Source organism: Scomber japonicus, chromosome 3 (genome assembly GCF_027409825.1).
Source record: "Scomber japonicus isolate fScoJap1 chromosome 3, fScoJap1.pri, whole genome shotgun sequence".
Lineage (NCBI taxonomy): Eukaryota > Metazoa > Chordata > Actinopteri > Scombriformes > Scombridae > Scomber > Scomber japonicus.
Window position 1 is genome coordinate 22,042,398 of NC_070580.1, and position 17,564 is coordinate 22,059,961.

General features: G+C 39.9%; 2 protein-coding genes across 3 annotated transcripts; one reads left to right on the forward strand and one right to left on the reverse strand.

The window, feature by feature from the left end:
• Positions 1-21: 21 nt before the first annotated feature.
• On the reverse strand, positions 22-9,025 carry brpf3a (bromodomain and PHD finger containing, 3a). Of its 2 annotated transcripts, none has more exons than XM_053315281.1 (13): positions 8,761-9,025; positions 5,969-7,489; positions 5,576-5,732; positions 4,495-4,623; positions 4,227-4,355; positions 3,809-4,121; positions 3,356-3,679; positions 2,681-3,223; positions 2,541-2,595; positions 2,343-2,431; positions 2,039-2,112; positions 1,740-1,894; positions 22-1,647 (listed from the first exon to the last, which is right to left on the reverse strand). In XM_053315281.1, the coding sequence occupies exons 2-13, from the start codon at positions 7,468-7,470 to the stop codon at positions 1,464-1,466; spliced, it is 3,654 nt and encodes a 1,217-aa protein (XP_053171256.1). In that variant the 5' UTR covers positions 7,471-7,489; positions 8,761-9,025; the 3' UTR covers positions 22-1,463. The 2 variants fall into 2 exon arrangements, with proteins under 2 accessions (XP_053171256.1, XP_053171255.1); XM_053315280.1 differs by having other exon boundaries at positions 4,495-4,626.
• Positions 9,026-11,946: 2,921 nt separating this feature from the next.
• Positions 11,947-17,241, forward strand: si:dkey-183j2.10 (glutamate receptor U1). Its single transcript, XM_053315543.1, has 10 exons — positions 11,947-11,951; positions 12,791-12,873; positions 14,660-14,691; positions 14,787-14,966; positions 15,178-15,401; positions 15,605-15,702; positions 15,911-16,128; positions 16,255-16,474; positions 16,570-16,814; positions 17,137-17,241. The coding sequence occupies exons 1-10, from the start codon at positions 11,947-11,949 to the stop codon at positions 17,239-17,241; spliced, it is 1,410 nt and encodes a 469-aa protein (XP_053171518.1).
• Positions 17,242-17,564: the final 323 nt, after the last annotated feature.

Below are 17,564 nucleotides of genomic sequence, written 5' to 3' on the forward strand. Positions count from 1 at the left end.
ACGACAGACATGTAGTTGTTTCAAACAGCATTTATTCTTGTGTGAGAAAATATTGCCTCAGGCAGATTATAGATCTTGCCGTACAATTCAAATGACAAGATCGAAAAAAATCACCTGTGCCACCTAAGAAAGAAAAGCCTCCAGTGGGCGAGCGCAGTCACTGCAGCCTACAGAGCGCTCAGGTCTGGTGACGCCTCGCTTGTAGAGAATATGTTCTGACATGTTGGTGAAGACCATCACTATTACAAAGAGCTACTTAGCATCATACATAAACCTTTTCAATATTTACTTTTTAAATAACACTCTCAACTGCCACAAGTTATAAATTAAAATCTAAATTTGATTTTTGCATTCCTTAAATTACTTCATGTAAGCCAATATAAACATAGATTTACATATTTACAGAACTATACACATGCACCTTTACTACACTGAGCTCGTATACATATATGTATATACTGTACATGTACACATACACACACACACACACACACACACACACACATTTGCCACTCATATGGCTCCAGAAGTTGGTTTTTTTTCCTCCCTCCAAAAAACAGACCGATTGTGCTTTTCAAGTCATTTCAGCCAGATTTTCAAACAACCTGCAAGTTCCTCAGTTAGTGAGTGATCGCAGTAGACTCTGTTGTAACCACATAAATAACCAGCTTCACCTCTGCAGTGGCTTCACATCTTACTAACCAAATAGCTGCACTGGGTACTCTGACATTCTAGTATCAATACAGTTTCACAATATGGAAAAATAAGTAAACACCTCTAAAGTCCCACCTACAACACATCATAGCTGGACTACAAAATATTAAGAATGTTTGCATTGGCAGCCTTGTGACAATAACTTTGCAGTAATTCTCTTAATTTCAAATTGTAAAAAAAAAACACTTACTTCAATAAATAATTCAAGCCGAATATGCTAGATTTGATTTTGTGGAGGGAATATCTTAAATTTTAAGTTGGTGTCCTTGTGGATTTAAAAAAAAAAAAAAACTTGCTTAGATCATATTTTTCACTAATTTCAAAGGCTAAAATTAATGTTTTTGTCCGTAGCTGTCCAAACCAATCCTGAGAGTCCAGATATAAAGTGAATGTTAAGTAAGACTTCCACACTTCATTAAACACACAGTGACATTGCAATGGCAAATACAATCTAAATATGTTTTGAATCAAGACGATCCCTTAGACAATTAAATATTTACACTTCTCTCATTTAAAGTCTTGACTCACTTTGGCCTAAAATAAAAACTTTATATGAACACATAGCAACAGTGGTTGTGTAAATCCTTTTTTAAAAAATCTCATGAAAACCTTTTGAAAGTCAGAGCAACAGTTTTATGCAGAAAACCATCAGGAACAATTTAATTTCCACCTTTTTAAGAGTATCGATGAAGCTTCTGTACATATAACCAGGCAGCCTGTTAAAGATGATAAAAACGGAAAACTAAAATTCATATAAAATTGGAGGGAGTGAAGTTGAGATTTCCTCTCACGTGGTTTAAATGTACCATGGCCCGGTCGTACGCAGTGTGTACAGACTTGCGGACACTAGGTTTCTTTCCTTCCATCAAGCGCAGCTTGTCTACAGTGTCATCCATCCCCATCGGCAGCAGTTTGTTTTGAGGGAGCCATTGCCTGAAAACCAAGAAGGACACTTTTCAGAACACGACTTCTCCTGACTGTATTAAAATTCAGCATGAGGTTTATTTCCTCTGTCTCAATCTTACCAAGTTCTTTTGGTGTCAAAGAACAGCACTAAGAAGAGCTTATCGCCAGCTTCCGTTTGTCTCCACTCGCCCAGTTTGAGCACCTCCACAGGAGGCACTGGGATGGGGATGCCGTTGTGAAGAAGCCCTTCCTGGGGCATGTCTGGGTCAACAATCTGTAACAATGGATTATGTCAGTCACAGAACACTGAACAATTATTCTTTCAGTACTTCTTTATGCCAACTCTGGCACTTGGCACCATGAGCTGAGGAAAGTTTTAGTGCACACAGCATGAACTGGAAGATCAAATACTTCTCACCATTGCTGGGTATGATGGATATCCTCTGCATTTGGCCCAGACTAGGTCCAGAGGTGCGAGCTCCCTCTCACTATCTAAAGACAGAAGCGTAGACTTTCCTGTGAACAGGATATTCCAATATATCCAATTAATTTGCATTTGTGACAGCTTTTGAGCCGAAACTGAGAATCTACTGGGATTATATTGGTCATGAAAGTTGGAAACTTTAAATTTTTTGTTTGCAGACTTTTACAGTTTGCATCAAATAAACATACAGAAACACAGACATTTCAGTATGTTTTGATTGCCCTCTCATGATACACACCAGGCCCAGAGATGTCTCCATTCTCACTGCCAGGGACTTTAGCCAATGCAGGTTTACCCCGACTACGTTTGGGTGGGGAGACACTACAGCTGTAAACAAATGGAGAGAAAAACAAAAGAGAAAGGTGATTTTTAAGTTAAGGGCAGTCCTACAATTCAATATCAAAGAGATAAAAAGTACTTATTACCCTATACTCACTTTAGTTTTTGGTCATCATCCTGGTCTACAGAGGTGTGCTTTCCATTTGTCAGGCCTAGAAAAAACAAACATAAATGTAAGTGACCACGTCTCTGAATCTAAGCAATCTCTCTCTCTGTCACAATCTATGTTTTCCTTACCTCCTTCTCTGGGTGGTGGAGGGAGTTTGTCTGCTTCACTTTCTGAACTGTGGCCTCTGGACCTCAGGTGGTGCGAGGAAGGAGAGGGAGGTGTAGGGGAGGCATTTGGAGTTGGAGGTAAGGTGGTGATGTTGGTGATGCTGGGTGAATTTGGGCTGGCAGGAGTGCTATCCAAGCCGTGGGTGGCTTTTCCATTCTGTCGTGGGGGAGATTTGTTCTTTGTGACTCTCGCGCCATTTTTGGCTTTCTTGAATAGCACAGACGTACGACGCCCGACTCCAATCAACGGCAGAGTTGGCGGCGTCCCCAGAGGTGTGACCTCGTGAACTGCCTCTGCTTGCAAAGATGGTGTCTCACCAACTTCAGCCTCATCTTCAACCTGGGTTTTGCTGCTGCTGCGGGATGATCTCTGACGCTTGTAGGAGCGCCCAGGTGACCTTCGTCCTCCAGGCACGATGCCCAGGACAGGAGGTTCGAGTGGGGCATCTCCTGGCAGCGGCGATGACACTGGACATGTAAGTTCTAACACAGGCGGAGAGTCATCTGAATCAAAGAAAATTTAGTTTTGAGGTTATTAAACATCAGTATCATCAAATATTTATTATAATCAATAACACCGTAAAGCCAACTTGGATTCAAATAATGAAATAATTTTGAGTAAAAATATTTTTTTACCTGTCCCAGAGTTGGACACTGTTGTCAAAAGTCCATTATCCACAACATTTGTCTTCTGCTTTTTCTTTTTCCTCTCTTCCTGTTCCTCCTCCTCTTCTTCCTTTCCTTCATCGTCCTTGTCCTTACCATTCACAGACTGGTTTTGCTTCTGCTGGTTCATCTTTTGCCTGAGAGTGTTGATCTCTCGGCGCAGTAACCTAATGCGTTTGGTTCGGCCGCCACTGGAACGCATTGATGTAACCATGTCCAGTTTATCAAGTAAAACCTTTAGCTGCTCATCTGTTGTCAAGTGAAGTCTGTTGTCTGGGTCCAAGAGAGAGTCAACTGTAGAGATTATAAAAAAGAAAAACAAATAGAGGAAGTGCGGGCATGAGAATAAATGTGGCATGTGGGTCATACTCATGTGGAAATAGATCATTCTAACTCACTTAAGGAACAACCTTCCTGACTCACCATCATCCCACGTACAGTGGTAGAAGCCATGTTTGTTTGGAGACTCTGGGAGGTGCATGCCGGTACTGGGGTCCAGGCCGATGCTCTGAGACTGTCTGTGGGCGTGGCGGATAATGGCTCCACCCACCTCCCGCAGTTGTAAGGCTGTTCTGTGGAACATGGTGTCCTTGGAGTTGTACTTGAGGCAGTTGGAGATCATGAGGTCAAAGTCCTTCTCCAGGTCAGTGATGGAGCAGTAGGCGTGTCCCTCCAGCTTTGTACGCATGGTGGAGAAGTCCATCGGCTGGGAAATAAACTCCAGATAATCTGGGACCTTGGTGCGTTATTAAAAGAAGATTGTTAGGTGTGTCATAGTAAAGTTGTAGCAAAAATGCTGTCAGGTGAGTATTTAAGCAGACTGTTTTCTAACTGCACCAACCTCTGATAGATTGACAGGCTGAGAGAAGATTTTAGCTGTGTCCTTTTCTTGCAGTTGCTCCAAGGTGGATCGGAGAAGCACCAACGCAGGGGTCAACTTCAGTTCAAGCGCAGCCTGCTGAATTTTCATCTGACAGGTGGTGACACACGTAAACACACAGGGGAGATTAGAGGAAAGCAAGGTCACTCTTAAAAGTTAAAATGAGTGACGATGCTATAAAAATACCCCAAATGACTATAGTTTATCTTGAAGTTAATTTGTAACTCACCTGCTCTCTCTTTAGCCTCTCTCTCTTGCGGATAAGTTCCACCAAAAGCCTGGCTCTTTCTAAGTCTTGCCTCAACTTTTGCCAGTATCGTAGCTCCTCTCTTGCAGCACAGAGCTTCTCATCAGGCTCCTTCTGAACACAAAAGAGCAAACACAATGAGATTAAATATCAGGTTCAGCTTTAAAATCCATTATAATTAGTTTTTCAGACTGAATTTCTTTGTAGATGATGAATCATCAGGTCATCTGTCATGTTTGCAGTGACACTGCCAAAGCTGTACTAATTTACATTAAAATGGTAAAATTGGAACACATCAATTTAAATTCTACACAAACACTTATACAAAAACAAAATAACCTTCATATGTAACAAAGTTCAAATTAATATTAAAAGCTAACAATGGGACAAAATATATGATGTCAAAAATTGTATTTAACAATCCAAATCACCTGCAATTGTGAATTTAATGATTAGAACTGCCACAGCAATTTTAAAAATAGATTAAAACCAATATCCACAACGCCCTCTGCAGCAGCGAGAGGTCTACAGCAAAGATGACAAAACTGTTAAGTGTTGTGTGAAGGTCTGCCATCTATCTGAATCAGCCATTGCAAAGTGTGATGTCTGGGCTTATGCTTTATTTCAGTGTGTGAGAATACAAAGATGGTGTGCAATGTTTGATTCCAGTGCCCTGGATGAACAGCCTGATACATAATGTTTCCAATGACTGTAAATGTAAATGTGCTGGTTTTAATATTTTATAATATTCAGATCCTCACAGATGGATATATTATTTAATTAAAATTGACATGTTGCTTTATATATGCCCAAGCTATGGGCAGAGTCACACATTTCAAGTGACTACAAGTGCTTGTGTGCCGTTTCTGTGCTCAAATGTGTGAAAGTGCAACAGTTTAAATGTGCTGATGGTGGTTTTATTTTCAGTCATTCAAATGTTTTCCTGTGGCACACGCCATGGTCACAAAAGCATGAAAAACAAAAGGCGCTGTGTGACATGACTGTACTGGAATTGCAGAGGTCATTTATTGTATTGTGTTCATTTTTAAATGGCTCTCCTCACCTGTTCTGCAGTCTTGTGCGCCTGTAGATGGGAATGCAGTCGGCGTATTAAAGGCATCCCATTTCGGGACTGCCTTTTCAGCAACCAGTAGTTATGAAGCCTCTGCATGAACTGATTCTTCCTCTGGACTTCAACTCCTGTGCAGATCTTGTTCAGCCTGTGGAGGTGAAATATTACAATAAAACATTTTAAATTATGGAAATGCTGGTAGCAATAATAACACAAACACTTCGTGATAGTATATAGTAAAATGGTAATTTATTTTATCAGTTAAGAGTTTCCTATAGATCCCTGGAGGAATATGAATCTCCAAAGTAAAGTAAAGCAACAGACACAGCAGTAAATTAATAGTATGCTGGGTAAGTAAATGCTGACAGTATGCACATATCACACCTGTGGGAGGGAATCTGAGGCACGAGCAGCACAGGCACAGTTGAGCGACGTGTTGACCCACCAGACCCTTTTGTCTTCTTTTTCTGGCCCTTGGTACCCTTCTTATTTGGTGTTGGGGGGGGACTTTGAGTGTAAGACCTTTGACCCCGGTTACCCCTGCCGCCCACCAGTCTCCCTTCAACTGACTCGTCTCCAGACCCGTCCCGCCGGGACCCCACTGGAGAATGATGCTCACAGAAAGCAGTCTTCTTCACAGAGAATGTGGTGCCGTTAACGCCTGTCTCCCGGACTGGGTCTATCTTCATAAACAAGCCAGCCTTCTGGGCACAGGTGACATGAAAGGCCCTGTAGCAGTTGGCTTTGTGGCACTGAATGGATGCTCCCCTGCCTTTCTGCTTACACAGGTAACAGGTGAGCTTCCAGCGAGCAGGAGGGATGTTCTTAACCCCCTCAACTGGCTCTAAGAACACCGTGTTGGCAAAGCATACCTCTGGGATCCATATGGCACAGACAACATGGGCCCAACGTCCATCACTTGTCTGTTTGAAGGCACCTCCTCGGTTGGGACAGAGCACACAGTCTACAGGACGGGAGGGGGACTGCAGGCAGCAGCGGCACAGCCACTGACCCTCAGGGACGTATGGCACACCGTAACACTCCTGGTGGACAGCCAGATTGCAGATGTCACAGAACAGGATGACATTACTGTTCAGACATTCATCATCCAGGCAGACGCAGCAGAAGGCGTCCTCATCGACGGCACTCTGCGACAGTGCCTGGCTACGGGACTCCAGGATGGACTCTCTCTCGAGGCGGTCGATCAGAAGCTCAAAAGTGTCCGCAGAAACAGAGGCATGGCCATCAGACACTCTCTTTTGGTTCACCATCTCTAGCCAGGCCAGGTCCTCCTCGTCCATGTCATACTCAGCCACACTGTCTTGTTCCTCCCCTGACTGCTCTATGAAGCGGTAGTAAGCTGTTGGGAGAGGAGGAGCCTCTGAAGGGCAAACTGAACTCAGCACACGGAAAGTGGGTTCAGGCAGAGGGGTTTGGGACAGGTGCTGAATGGAATTAGTAGATCCGGTTTGCTGCTGGGAACCAGAGCGTTGATTCTGGTGAGAAGTATTTTTACCACTCTTCCTGCCTTTACTGTTTGAAGGTTTCCTCCACGACCTGCTTTTACTCTGCGTCTGCTCACTGTTCTCCTTGTTGCTGTTGCACTCAGCAATGTCCTGGGCCATCATCTCATCCTCAGTTATGACTGGCAAAGGATCTGTGATGTTAATCCGATGGAGCCTTCCATCGAGGTCCACTTCAACTATTTTCTGTGCCTGAGCGTATGTCAGTGTCTCCCTGGATGGAGAGAGCTGCAGTCTGTAGGGCGAGGGGGGCCGCAACTGGCCAGATGAGCCCCTGCCCCTTCCTCTCCCTCTGCCTCGGCCCCTACCCATGTTGAGTCCGCTAACAACTGTCTCACATTCCCACCTCCTCACCTTCCGCATGGGAGTTTACCCCAGCTCCCTAACAGATGTAAAGAAAGAAAAGACAATTAATGCAACGATACAAGTTAATGTGTCACCGCTATTTTAAAATGTTGTGGTAAAAGGAATTGTTGTATGTTCACATTTGATTTTACTTTGGCAGCCAAAGTCATTCAGTGTTGTCCTACCTTAAGAAGAAACTAATGTAATACCTTACAAATATTAAGGAAATCACTATTTGTCCATTAGGTTAATGAGAGGCAGGTGTTGATTAAGTATTGTTACCCTCCTCATATGTAGAACTGGAGCTCCTATTTTAAAGTATGCGTTCAAACTGTGCACACATACATGCTGATTTGGGCATTTAGTTGATGAATTCCTTAATTGATAAAGAGGAAATAAATAGTAAGCAACTTGGATAACTGATATGTGATTATCTAGTTCCAGCTTCTCAATTGTGACAAATTGGAGCTTTTTCTGTCAGTTTTTTTTTTTTTTTTTTTTGAAATTGTTATAACCAGTTCATGCATGTTGCATTATCCATTAACTCCTCACAAAAAAATATTGTATCCTGCCCTCATTGTTTAAGTCTTATTTTATTTGATCCTGCTTGATTCTTTTTATTGATAAAATGGTAAATATTAGGTGTGTCATTGTGTATTATTAGTAAGATTTGTTTTAATTTCATTATTATTATTATTCCTAGACTTGTAAAAGGGGTCAACTCTGGTGCTGTGGTAATAAAAACACAGCTTGTTACCTCAAGTACTCTGACTGCACAAACACAACTACAGTACGTTGAACTGCTTGCATGTATGCAGCTCGGCTGTCTTTCCATTGGTCCAATCACCAATCTGTAACTACGCCACATTTCTCTTTGACCACTCAGACTGCAGTATCCTCTATTTTTTTGCCTTGTTGCTGTGCGTAGTTCGGTTGAAGAGCGCTAAATACCAACCCGAGTATCTAACATCTGTCAGCCATTTTAAGCGCACAACAGCAGAGACAACATTTGTATTGCAAGTTGATTAGCAGCCCAATTATACATGCCAACAAGCAACCAGAAAGCAGACGCACTGTACGCACCGTGCCTAAATGCATTAATTGGTTGCATGTATAACATTTGATCACGACACTGCAGCGAGCAGCGTTTTGGGTATTGCTTTGTAGTCCCGACGTCTGCAGAAAGATCGTCTCAAGCTGATGTGATAACGTTACTCGGTCGGACAGGACACACAGAAGTCGTATAAGAAAAGGGCACATTTATCCTAAGTAAGGCTTTGTAATGGTGAAAATACCAGAGTCGTTTACCTTGTAAAACCCCGTCCTCTGCAGTGCGAGTGCCCAACAGAATAACTGCACCCAGCTAAATGTCAGCTAGTGACAGACTACAACCGAGGCGGACATGCTAGCCGTTAGCTGAGCTAGCCGGTAAATCCATGAGCGTCATCTTCAGCGCTTCATTTCTCCGCTGTGACCGCGGTCAAACACACACCCGCGACCCGGTTACATACTTGTGGTTTCAACCTTTCAAACGACGCCGGTTACCAATTTAGGGGCTTCAAAATCCAGAAGATATCAAATTAATGTACCTTGGATGAGGCTAAATATTCAGTCAAGATGGCTTGAAAAATACGCCCCTTTGGAAAGAACCACCTCAGCCAATCATAGCTCAGCGCTTCACCTCGCACTCACTTCGCACTGCTCTCTGATTGGTCAATGCAATAAACCGTTGTCAGCGCACCCGATCTGGAGCTCATAACTGAAAAAAGCGATGAGCAAAACAACGTCACATATATTGCGCGCTTTATGGCCTTATCTTTATCTCCCATAGAGCCCATATTGTACCAGGGTTAGAAAGGTTACTAGTTTCCAAAATGTAATAAGTAATGTAACTTTCAATTACTCAGTCAAAGAAGTGTAACTTATTACATTTGATTAACTTTTGATTACTTTTCTAATTTTCTAACAAATGTTTTCAGCTGTTAGGGGGTACCCATTAAGCACCAAAATCTAAATACAGGTGTTTTTCATGGATACTGACATGATTTATAAGGGAGATCATTTCTTATAAGGCAAGATTTATCTCTCATTTGGAAATGTATTCATTAGTTCATGTAGATTTTGAAATATAAAATAAAGATTTTTATGAAAAAAAGTCAAAGGTCTGGCATGAGCTTAATTGGTACTATGATACAATTTAAGCCCATGTGTGTTCCAAATAAGTCATGATTTATTTACAAAATATTTTTTTTTAAATGGATTTAAAAGAATTTAAAACCAATATAAGTAGGCTATTCAGTAATATTAAATATTTAGAAATAAGGAAAAGAACCCTCTTAAACCAAATTTTAAAGGTCTGACTACAACCTTCTGTGTAATCATCAACATTTTAATAAGTAACACATTTTTTCTCAGTAACTGTAACAGAATACATCTACATTTATTTAGTAATTAAATTACGCAATCTCCCCAACACTGCTCATATTATACCTTTTACACGCCTTCTATCAGAGAAGGATACTGATTTGGGGGCCTCCAGGAGAACTCATTTTCACAATTTCAAGCACTTAGTTGTCATTGCATAGCACAACTAAATTACTTATGTGACAACCCCAGAGATGCCTTTAAAAACCAATATATATAGATAGATAGATAGATAGATGGATAGATGGATAGATAGATAGATAGATAGATAGATAGATTATAAATAAAGAATAAAGACATGGCAATGTTGCCAGGTGCAGTAGCAAAGATTGTTATTGTACAAGTGCAGCATTATTATTACGCATATGGTAAAAAAGTGTATTGCACATTACCGGCATAGCTTATTGTCAGAGTTCAGTGGGTTTATGGCAGTTAGGAAGAAGCAATTTTTTAGTCTGTTTGTGTGTGCATCTGAAGCGCCTGCCTGATGGGAGGAGCTTAAACAGGTTATGTGGTGTCTTCGGGGATGTTTTTTGCCCTTCTCACAAAGCAAGTGTTATGGAGGTGTTCAAGTGATGGCAACTCAGCGCTAACGATATCTTGTGCTGTTTTTTACAACACCCTGCAGGGCTGTTTTGGCAGCTTTGGTGGAGCTGCTGTACCAGGCTGTCATGCAGTTAGTCAGGATTCTCTCTATAGTGCATCTATAAAAGTTGACCAACAGGTTCTGCTTGACCACCAACAACTTGTCTCTAAGTAAATGTTGGTTTTGGCAGCGGCAGAAGTATTCAAAACCTTTATCTAGTTAACCTACTAATACCACACAGTAAAAATACTGTAAAAGTTCTGCGTTCAAATTTTTACTTAAAAAATTAAGAGTAAAGAAAGGTTCTATTATCAATGTATGGCATAATAAGAAAAATACACAAAATGAAATAATCCTAAATAATACAACACAAGAAAGAAAGACATTTATAATTATAAAGAAAAGTTTAAAATATTGAGACAAGTGAGAAAAACAATTATAGTCCTGGAAATGTGGACAATTCTTTGAAGGAGATTATAATGTAGGGAATGAATATAATGTGGAGTTGGAGTTATAGAGTGTGTTCAGGAATCATGACCTCTCTGAAATCCTACGTACATCACTCACGAAAACTCTTTTTACTTCATTCAACTGACTCAACAAGAAATCATACCATTAAAGTAAGGGCCTATAACTGTATGACCTCATGTTTTAGTTTGCACTAGATTTGACAGTAATATTATGAGGACAACAGTGGGGTCAGAGCCAACAATGATTTTTGCTAAATTAAGTTCATTCACTGGCAGGAGGGGATGCATTTACTTCAAATTACAGGATGATCATGCACCAGTGCTGAGCTACAATCAATTCACCATGTCAGCAGGCTTATTGAATACATTTGAGTGAGACACTTGACCCCCAAGTGTCTCTCTATAGAAAACAATTCCTGTTGCCTGAACACATTTACATTAAGCTATATCATATTTTTCACAGGCTTCCATTATAACTTGAATTTATAATGTAATATATTATCTACACCAAAATCATTTGAAATACTAAATTGTAAATTGTCTAAGATTATAACTTCCAGACCTGCAGCCATATTGCCTTTTGGTTCAAATGGTATTGATAAAAAACAAATGGGAAAAAAGACATTGCTTTGAACATTGTATTTATTTGCATGTCTGCCCCCTCCTTTTGTTTACTATTCTGTAAGTATTAAAAAAATCAAACCATTCTTTAAAATATTTACTCAGTCAGGTGAGTCTTCCACAAAACCAAACCTGACAATGGGAACTGTACCAAATATTGATTTTGGAGCTCAGCTTAAGAAACAACCCCTTGTTCCCTGCTAACTTTAGAGGGTTTGTTTGGTAGTTTTATCTTTCCCACAATGAAGGCTTTCTTACTTATTCAACACTTAACTGAACTTCAGCCAAAATGCTAAAAAGACACCACGTTTTATGTTCAGTTCTCTGCATGAATATATTCATTCTTCAGTGTTTGGTTTCTGTCTAGCAACATTTTGATTATTCTCCAGGGCCATGAAGTTAGTCAATTCTGTGGGTTGAGTTTCTCTTTTATTTATTTATTTATTTATTTATAAGCAGAACTGTTAGGATGCAAAAAATAATGTTACTCTTTTTTAATAAGCTTTTTATGTCTTGCAGAAACATCTCCAAATGCATCTCAAAGATAAGTAACACCAATTAGTGTTGGTCCCTTTAATTCATGTGAGTTACACATGTGAGTGTAAAACATTGTACTACAGTAGATTCAACACTAATAAATGTCCAAAATGGCTTTTTAATATACAGCTTTAATACAGTATGTGAAGACTGGTACTTGATCCAGGATCTTCAAATATTCAAATGTGTTTATGTGAATATCATGAAACCTATGATCCACAGCAATACAATGATAATATTACTTTGTCACAAGAGGTTGATTTGTTATTTGTATTAGTAACATATCCACTGCAGTCATTTTGTTTGTTTAAATTAGAGTTTACTTAACATTTGCACTAAAAGCCTGCTACATTTCTCCCCACCCCTTTTCTAATTAATTTCTGCCCCATTCTCCACCCACCAAAACTTCATTGGCTGTTTTATCACATTCAGATCTGGAAACTTCAGATCACTCTGTATCACTGTCAAGCTCACTGTGGTCTGTCTGCAGCCTAACGTGCCAATCCGGCAGTCACATCTTGGACTCTGTTAAGGTGCAGTAATCTACACACTGACTGTTAGTTACTTTCTTTTAATTACTTAATGTTTTGATTTGATTCAGGCCTTTGCATTTGTATTTAGAAAAGTCTTAATTTATCTTTATTGTAGTTTATCTATTTGATGTGCTACCAACCACTAATTGTCTTTCTATAACTTGAAGGATACAAATTAAGAGAGCCAGGATGCTGTTTGGCTTTATATTGGCTGCTGGATTCTTGCTCAATGTGGGAATGTGCACTGCAGGTAAGGAACATGCTTCAGAAATAATACCAATGCACTAACCAAGTCTAACCTGGCCAGATCCATTTTTATCTCAAACTGTATTGAAAATGAATGTGCACTGATGTAGAAGATTGACACTATAAGAACATTCAAAGATGTGTTCTGTCTGTGGATACTGATTACAAAGTTTGACCCGGTCACTGTATTTGTAATCCAGTATGTGGAAACTTGCTTTTCTTCTCTGCCAAATTCCTCGTGTTTTCGCTGCAGGATTTGGACAACATTTCTCAGGCTTGAAGAGACATAAATACATAAACTGTCAGCTCAGTTCAGCATCAAAGTGTAGCGCCACATCCTGTCCAACTCTTGTAGAAAAACAGAAAAGGAAGCGAGCCAGTTGAAATTCTCACAAAAATGGTAATAAATCAACTCTATGGACCAAACAAAGACCCTCTGTTTGACTGTGGCCAAAAAGTGACAGGGGCTTGAAGAGCTTGTATACGTGTCATCTTTTGAAAAGGAGGATCTGATGGTTGTCAGGATCACCCTGCGGTGATGGATCCCCAAGGCCTTGGCCTGAATCTAGGCTTTTGATACTCTTTGACTGCCCTCCCATCTCACAGTGCCATGGCATTGAGACTCTTTGAATCAACACGCTGCTCCAAATAGATTGTGTTCTGTAAACTGTTTTCTAGTAGGAGATGAGAGCAGCCAGATCTATGGGATACCGGAAGCCAGTTGTGACCAGGAGGTCAATACATGCACCCTGAAATTCACCTCAAACATCTCTTCATGTCAGAGTAACATCTAAAGATGGCCAGTGAAAGACTGATTTCACAAAATGTAGGATGGACTTCAGCTATGAAGAACTTTTGAGGGACAAAAAAAAATATCAGTGGCTCTATTACTTTAATCTTTTCAGCTTATTTATTCCAGTAATTGCTGTTTTAATCACAGTCACAGGTTGCGATGTGGGTGTTTGTTATACACTGCAAAAACTGATTTCTAAGAAAGTTAAAAAAAGACTTTAATTAGAAAATTAGATTTATTTTTTGTCTAAATAGAACAATAATCTTGTCAAGCATTTTAATATAAGAAAACATGTCTTATTTTAAGAAAATATATCTCACTTTTTCTTAATAAGTTTTTCCAGCTAATATCAAGCTGTATTTAACCAGTAACAAGGTAAGGCAATAGATTATAAATTATTCAAGCAAAGGCACAAGATTTTCCTTATTTTAAGACAGGGCTATTCTTAAATTAAGAATTCTAAGAAATGACAATGATAACTTTTTTTGGTTATTGTTGTTTGTTGTTATTTTTTTCACTGGCTTTGAAAGCATTACAAATGTGACAATGCAGTTTAACACAACTACTTCTGAAACCTCTCTTTTTACAAAAAAGTTTCAAAAGTCTGAACAACCATATACCGTAGACCATTTAAGAGTTACAGCTAACAGCAGAAATATATCAAAGTGCCTAGACTTCTTTGCTAGTTTTAAGAATTCTAACCAAATACATTTTTCTTACCCCATTGACAGATTTTTTTGCTCAATACATGACAATTTGGCTGGATTCAAGATTATTTGGCTTATTTTGAGAGGGGCCATTTTTGCACTGAAATAGTTCAAACAAATAAGGAGTTTTAATTTTTTTTAGATAAGCCTTATTTGCAGATTTTCTGTCTTAGTCCTTTAATCATCTGCTGACTTTCCTTTCCTAACTTTCATATATTTACAATGACACAATGAACAGCACTTGTATCTAAAGGTTAACATGTGCCTTATTTTTTTCCCCTGAACATCAGTGCAATCAGAGCTGAGAGTTACAACAATAAAGGTAAGTTAATTTGTTTCTGTCAGGCCTGTTGAAACTCTGAATTACAAAATAAACGATAATAGAAATTCCTCTCTATCTTTTAACATGTGATTTAGCAAGAGCCATATACAATGTCCAAAGGCTCACAGCTGGAAGGCTTTTGCATGGATCTGCTGTCTGAAGTTGCCAAAAAGGTGGGCTTCAAGTACAAAGTTCAGCTGGTGAAAGACAGTTCATATGGTCGACAGGACGAGAGTGGGAGCTGGAATGGGATGATCGGAGAGGTGGTGAGAGGGGTGAGTACATGACCGCTGACCTTTGGAGGGATCAAAAGGCAGCTAACTACTCTGCAGAAGCTTGAATATGTCAACTGGCATATGTGAGTCATAATCGATGCATTCAAAATACAGGGATACCTGGGAGACCCTAACTGAGATGTTGTTAGGAAAAAATATTTAATTATTCAACATATTTAACATGTAAACTGTATTTTTGCGTTCCTTACAGGAGGCAGATCTCGCAATTGCTCCACTAACTCTCACTGCAGCTCGGGAGAAAGCGGTGGGGATGACCAAACCATTCATGCAAACAGGAATCAGCATCCTGCTGAGGAAGGACATCTCGGAGGACGCAGGCTTCTTTGATTTCCTGACCCCCTTTACAGCAGAGACATGGGTCGGCATACTCATTGCCTACCTGGGGACCACTGCTTGCATCTTTATAGCTGCCAGGTTAGTAATGCCAGCGAGTCATTCTTTAAAAAAATAATGATTGTTATTTATTTATGGGTGTTTACTGATAAGATGTGAATTTAATTGTGAATTTCTACTTCATGTCTATAATGATTTTCAAGGATATTTCCACATATTTTGCTGGCAGTGGAATCCCTTTGAGTGCTGTCACATTAATAATTCATGTTTTTATGCAAATGCAGACTCAGCCCATGTGAGTGGAGTCAGCCTCAGAGTGAGCAGAACAGATTCAGCTTCTTCCACAGCCTGTGGTACACAGCTGGAGCCTTGACGCTGCAAGGTAAAAAGCAAATGCAGACACTTTGTATGTCAAATCAATGCACAGAGTAGAGAAGAGAATCTTTGCATTTAAGTAAATTTCTTAACTGATTTCTTTTTGTCTTTCAGATTATTCAGATTTTTTTTCTGTCAGTTTATGTGTGAATATTTTTTTCCTTTCTACAAATTCTCTCCCTCTTCCCCTTTGACATTTTTCTTTTTTGTGTTAGGTGCTGGTCCTCATCCCCGAGCTCTTTCAGGACGTGTCATCTGCTGCAGCTGGTGGTTATTTACCATTGTCCTCTTGGCTTGTTATTTCTCCAACCTCAGCTCCTCTAAGAGCTCCGAGTCCACTCACCTGTCGGTGAAAGGGTTTGAGGACTTGGCCAATCAAAACACAATTGAGTTTGGCTGTCTGGCTGGCTCCTCCACACTCGCTTTCTTCAGGGTGATTATAAGGATCTTTATCTCCTTGTTGTTAAGACTGAAAGGAAGTTTGTGCATTGGATCACTGATGGATCTCTTATCTCACAACTGTTTCTATTCTCTTTTATTATTTCTTTCCTTCATCCAGAATTCAAATAACCCTCTGTACCGCAGAATCCATGAACACATGGAGAGAACTAAGAGTTATGTGTCATCTATGGATGAAGGGGTTCGGCGTGCGAAAGAGGGCAACTATGCCTTTATTGGAGAGTCTGTCTCTCTAGACTTGGCAGTAGCACGCCATTGTGAACTGGTCAGAGCTCATGAAGTCATTGGCATGAGAGGCTATAGCATTGCTGCCGCCCTCGGTGAGGCTGCTCAGTTTGAAACCTCAGTAAACATTACATTTTAAAAAGTTGTTAAAACGGTATAATTAACATGCCAAACTATCAATTTCCTTAAGGCTCTCCCGTCATAAAGAACCTCAGTGTGGCAATCCTTCAACTGAGCGAGGCAGGAGAGCTGGCATACCTGAGAAGCAAGTGGTGGGCCAGCAGCTGCATGGCAGGCAAAGCCAAATCTCCAGCTGTGCAGCCGCACAGTCTCAAAGGGATGTTTCTGGTTCTTTCCCTGGGCCTGGGGCTGGGAACACTGCTGGCTGTACTGGAGCTCACGTCCAGGAGCCGCAGCAGTGCAGCAGACCAGAGGGTAAGTGCATACACAAACCACTTATGTCAACCGAAAAATAAAAAAACCTCCCAAACTAAGCCAAACATACTTGTCTTTAGTTCAACAAACTGTACTTGGGCTTTTCCAATAGGATTTTAAACTTTTCTCAACCTATCATAAGAACATGCAGTCTGTTATGGTTAAAAGCAACCCTGTCATTTACATCAGCTTTAGAGCAAAGCGCAAAAGACACACAAAGACTCAGACAATCATGCCTGCTTACCTACACACCCATGTTTACATCAAATTCTTGATCATACTGAAATGTTTTATTTCACTATCTTAATGTGTCTTTCCACAGAAATCCTGCTGCACTGTTCTGACTGAGGAGCTTGGTCTGCGCCTGAGGACCAATGATGCAACCAGACCTCAAGAAGCTGCAGATAAAGATAAAGAAAAGGCATAGAAACATCCTAAAAACATTGATAAGTCTGAAAATTGTGTTCTTTTAACTTTTAATTTTTTTGATTGAGAGGTGTACCAGAATTGTTTGTAATATGTAACATAAACATTAACTTAATTGTAGTTTTTTTCTGACTTATGTAGATACATCAAATAAAAAGTAAAACATATTACATTTAAAATGAAAAAAACTCACATTTGTATTAAAATAATAATTTTATTGATTTTTACATACGAACTCTAAAATGTCACTGAAAAAGCAAATATTAAAGTTTGAATATTATAAAAAATAACTCCAGAAATGACCAATGATATACTTGAAATATG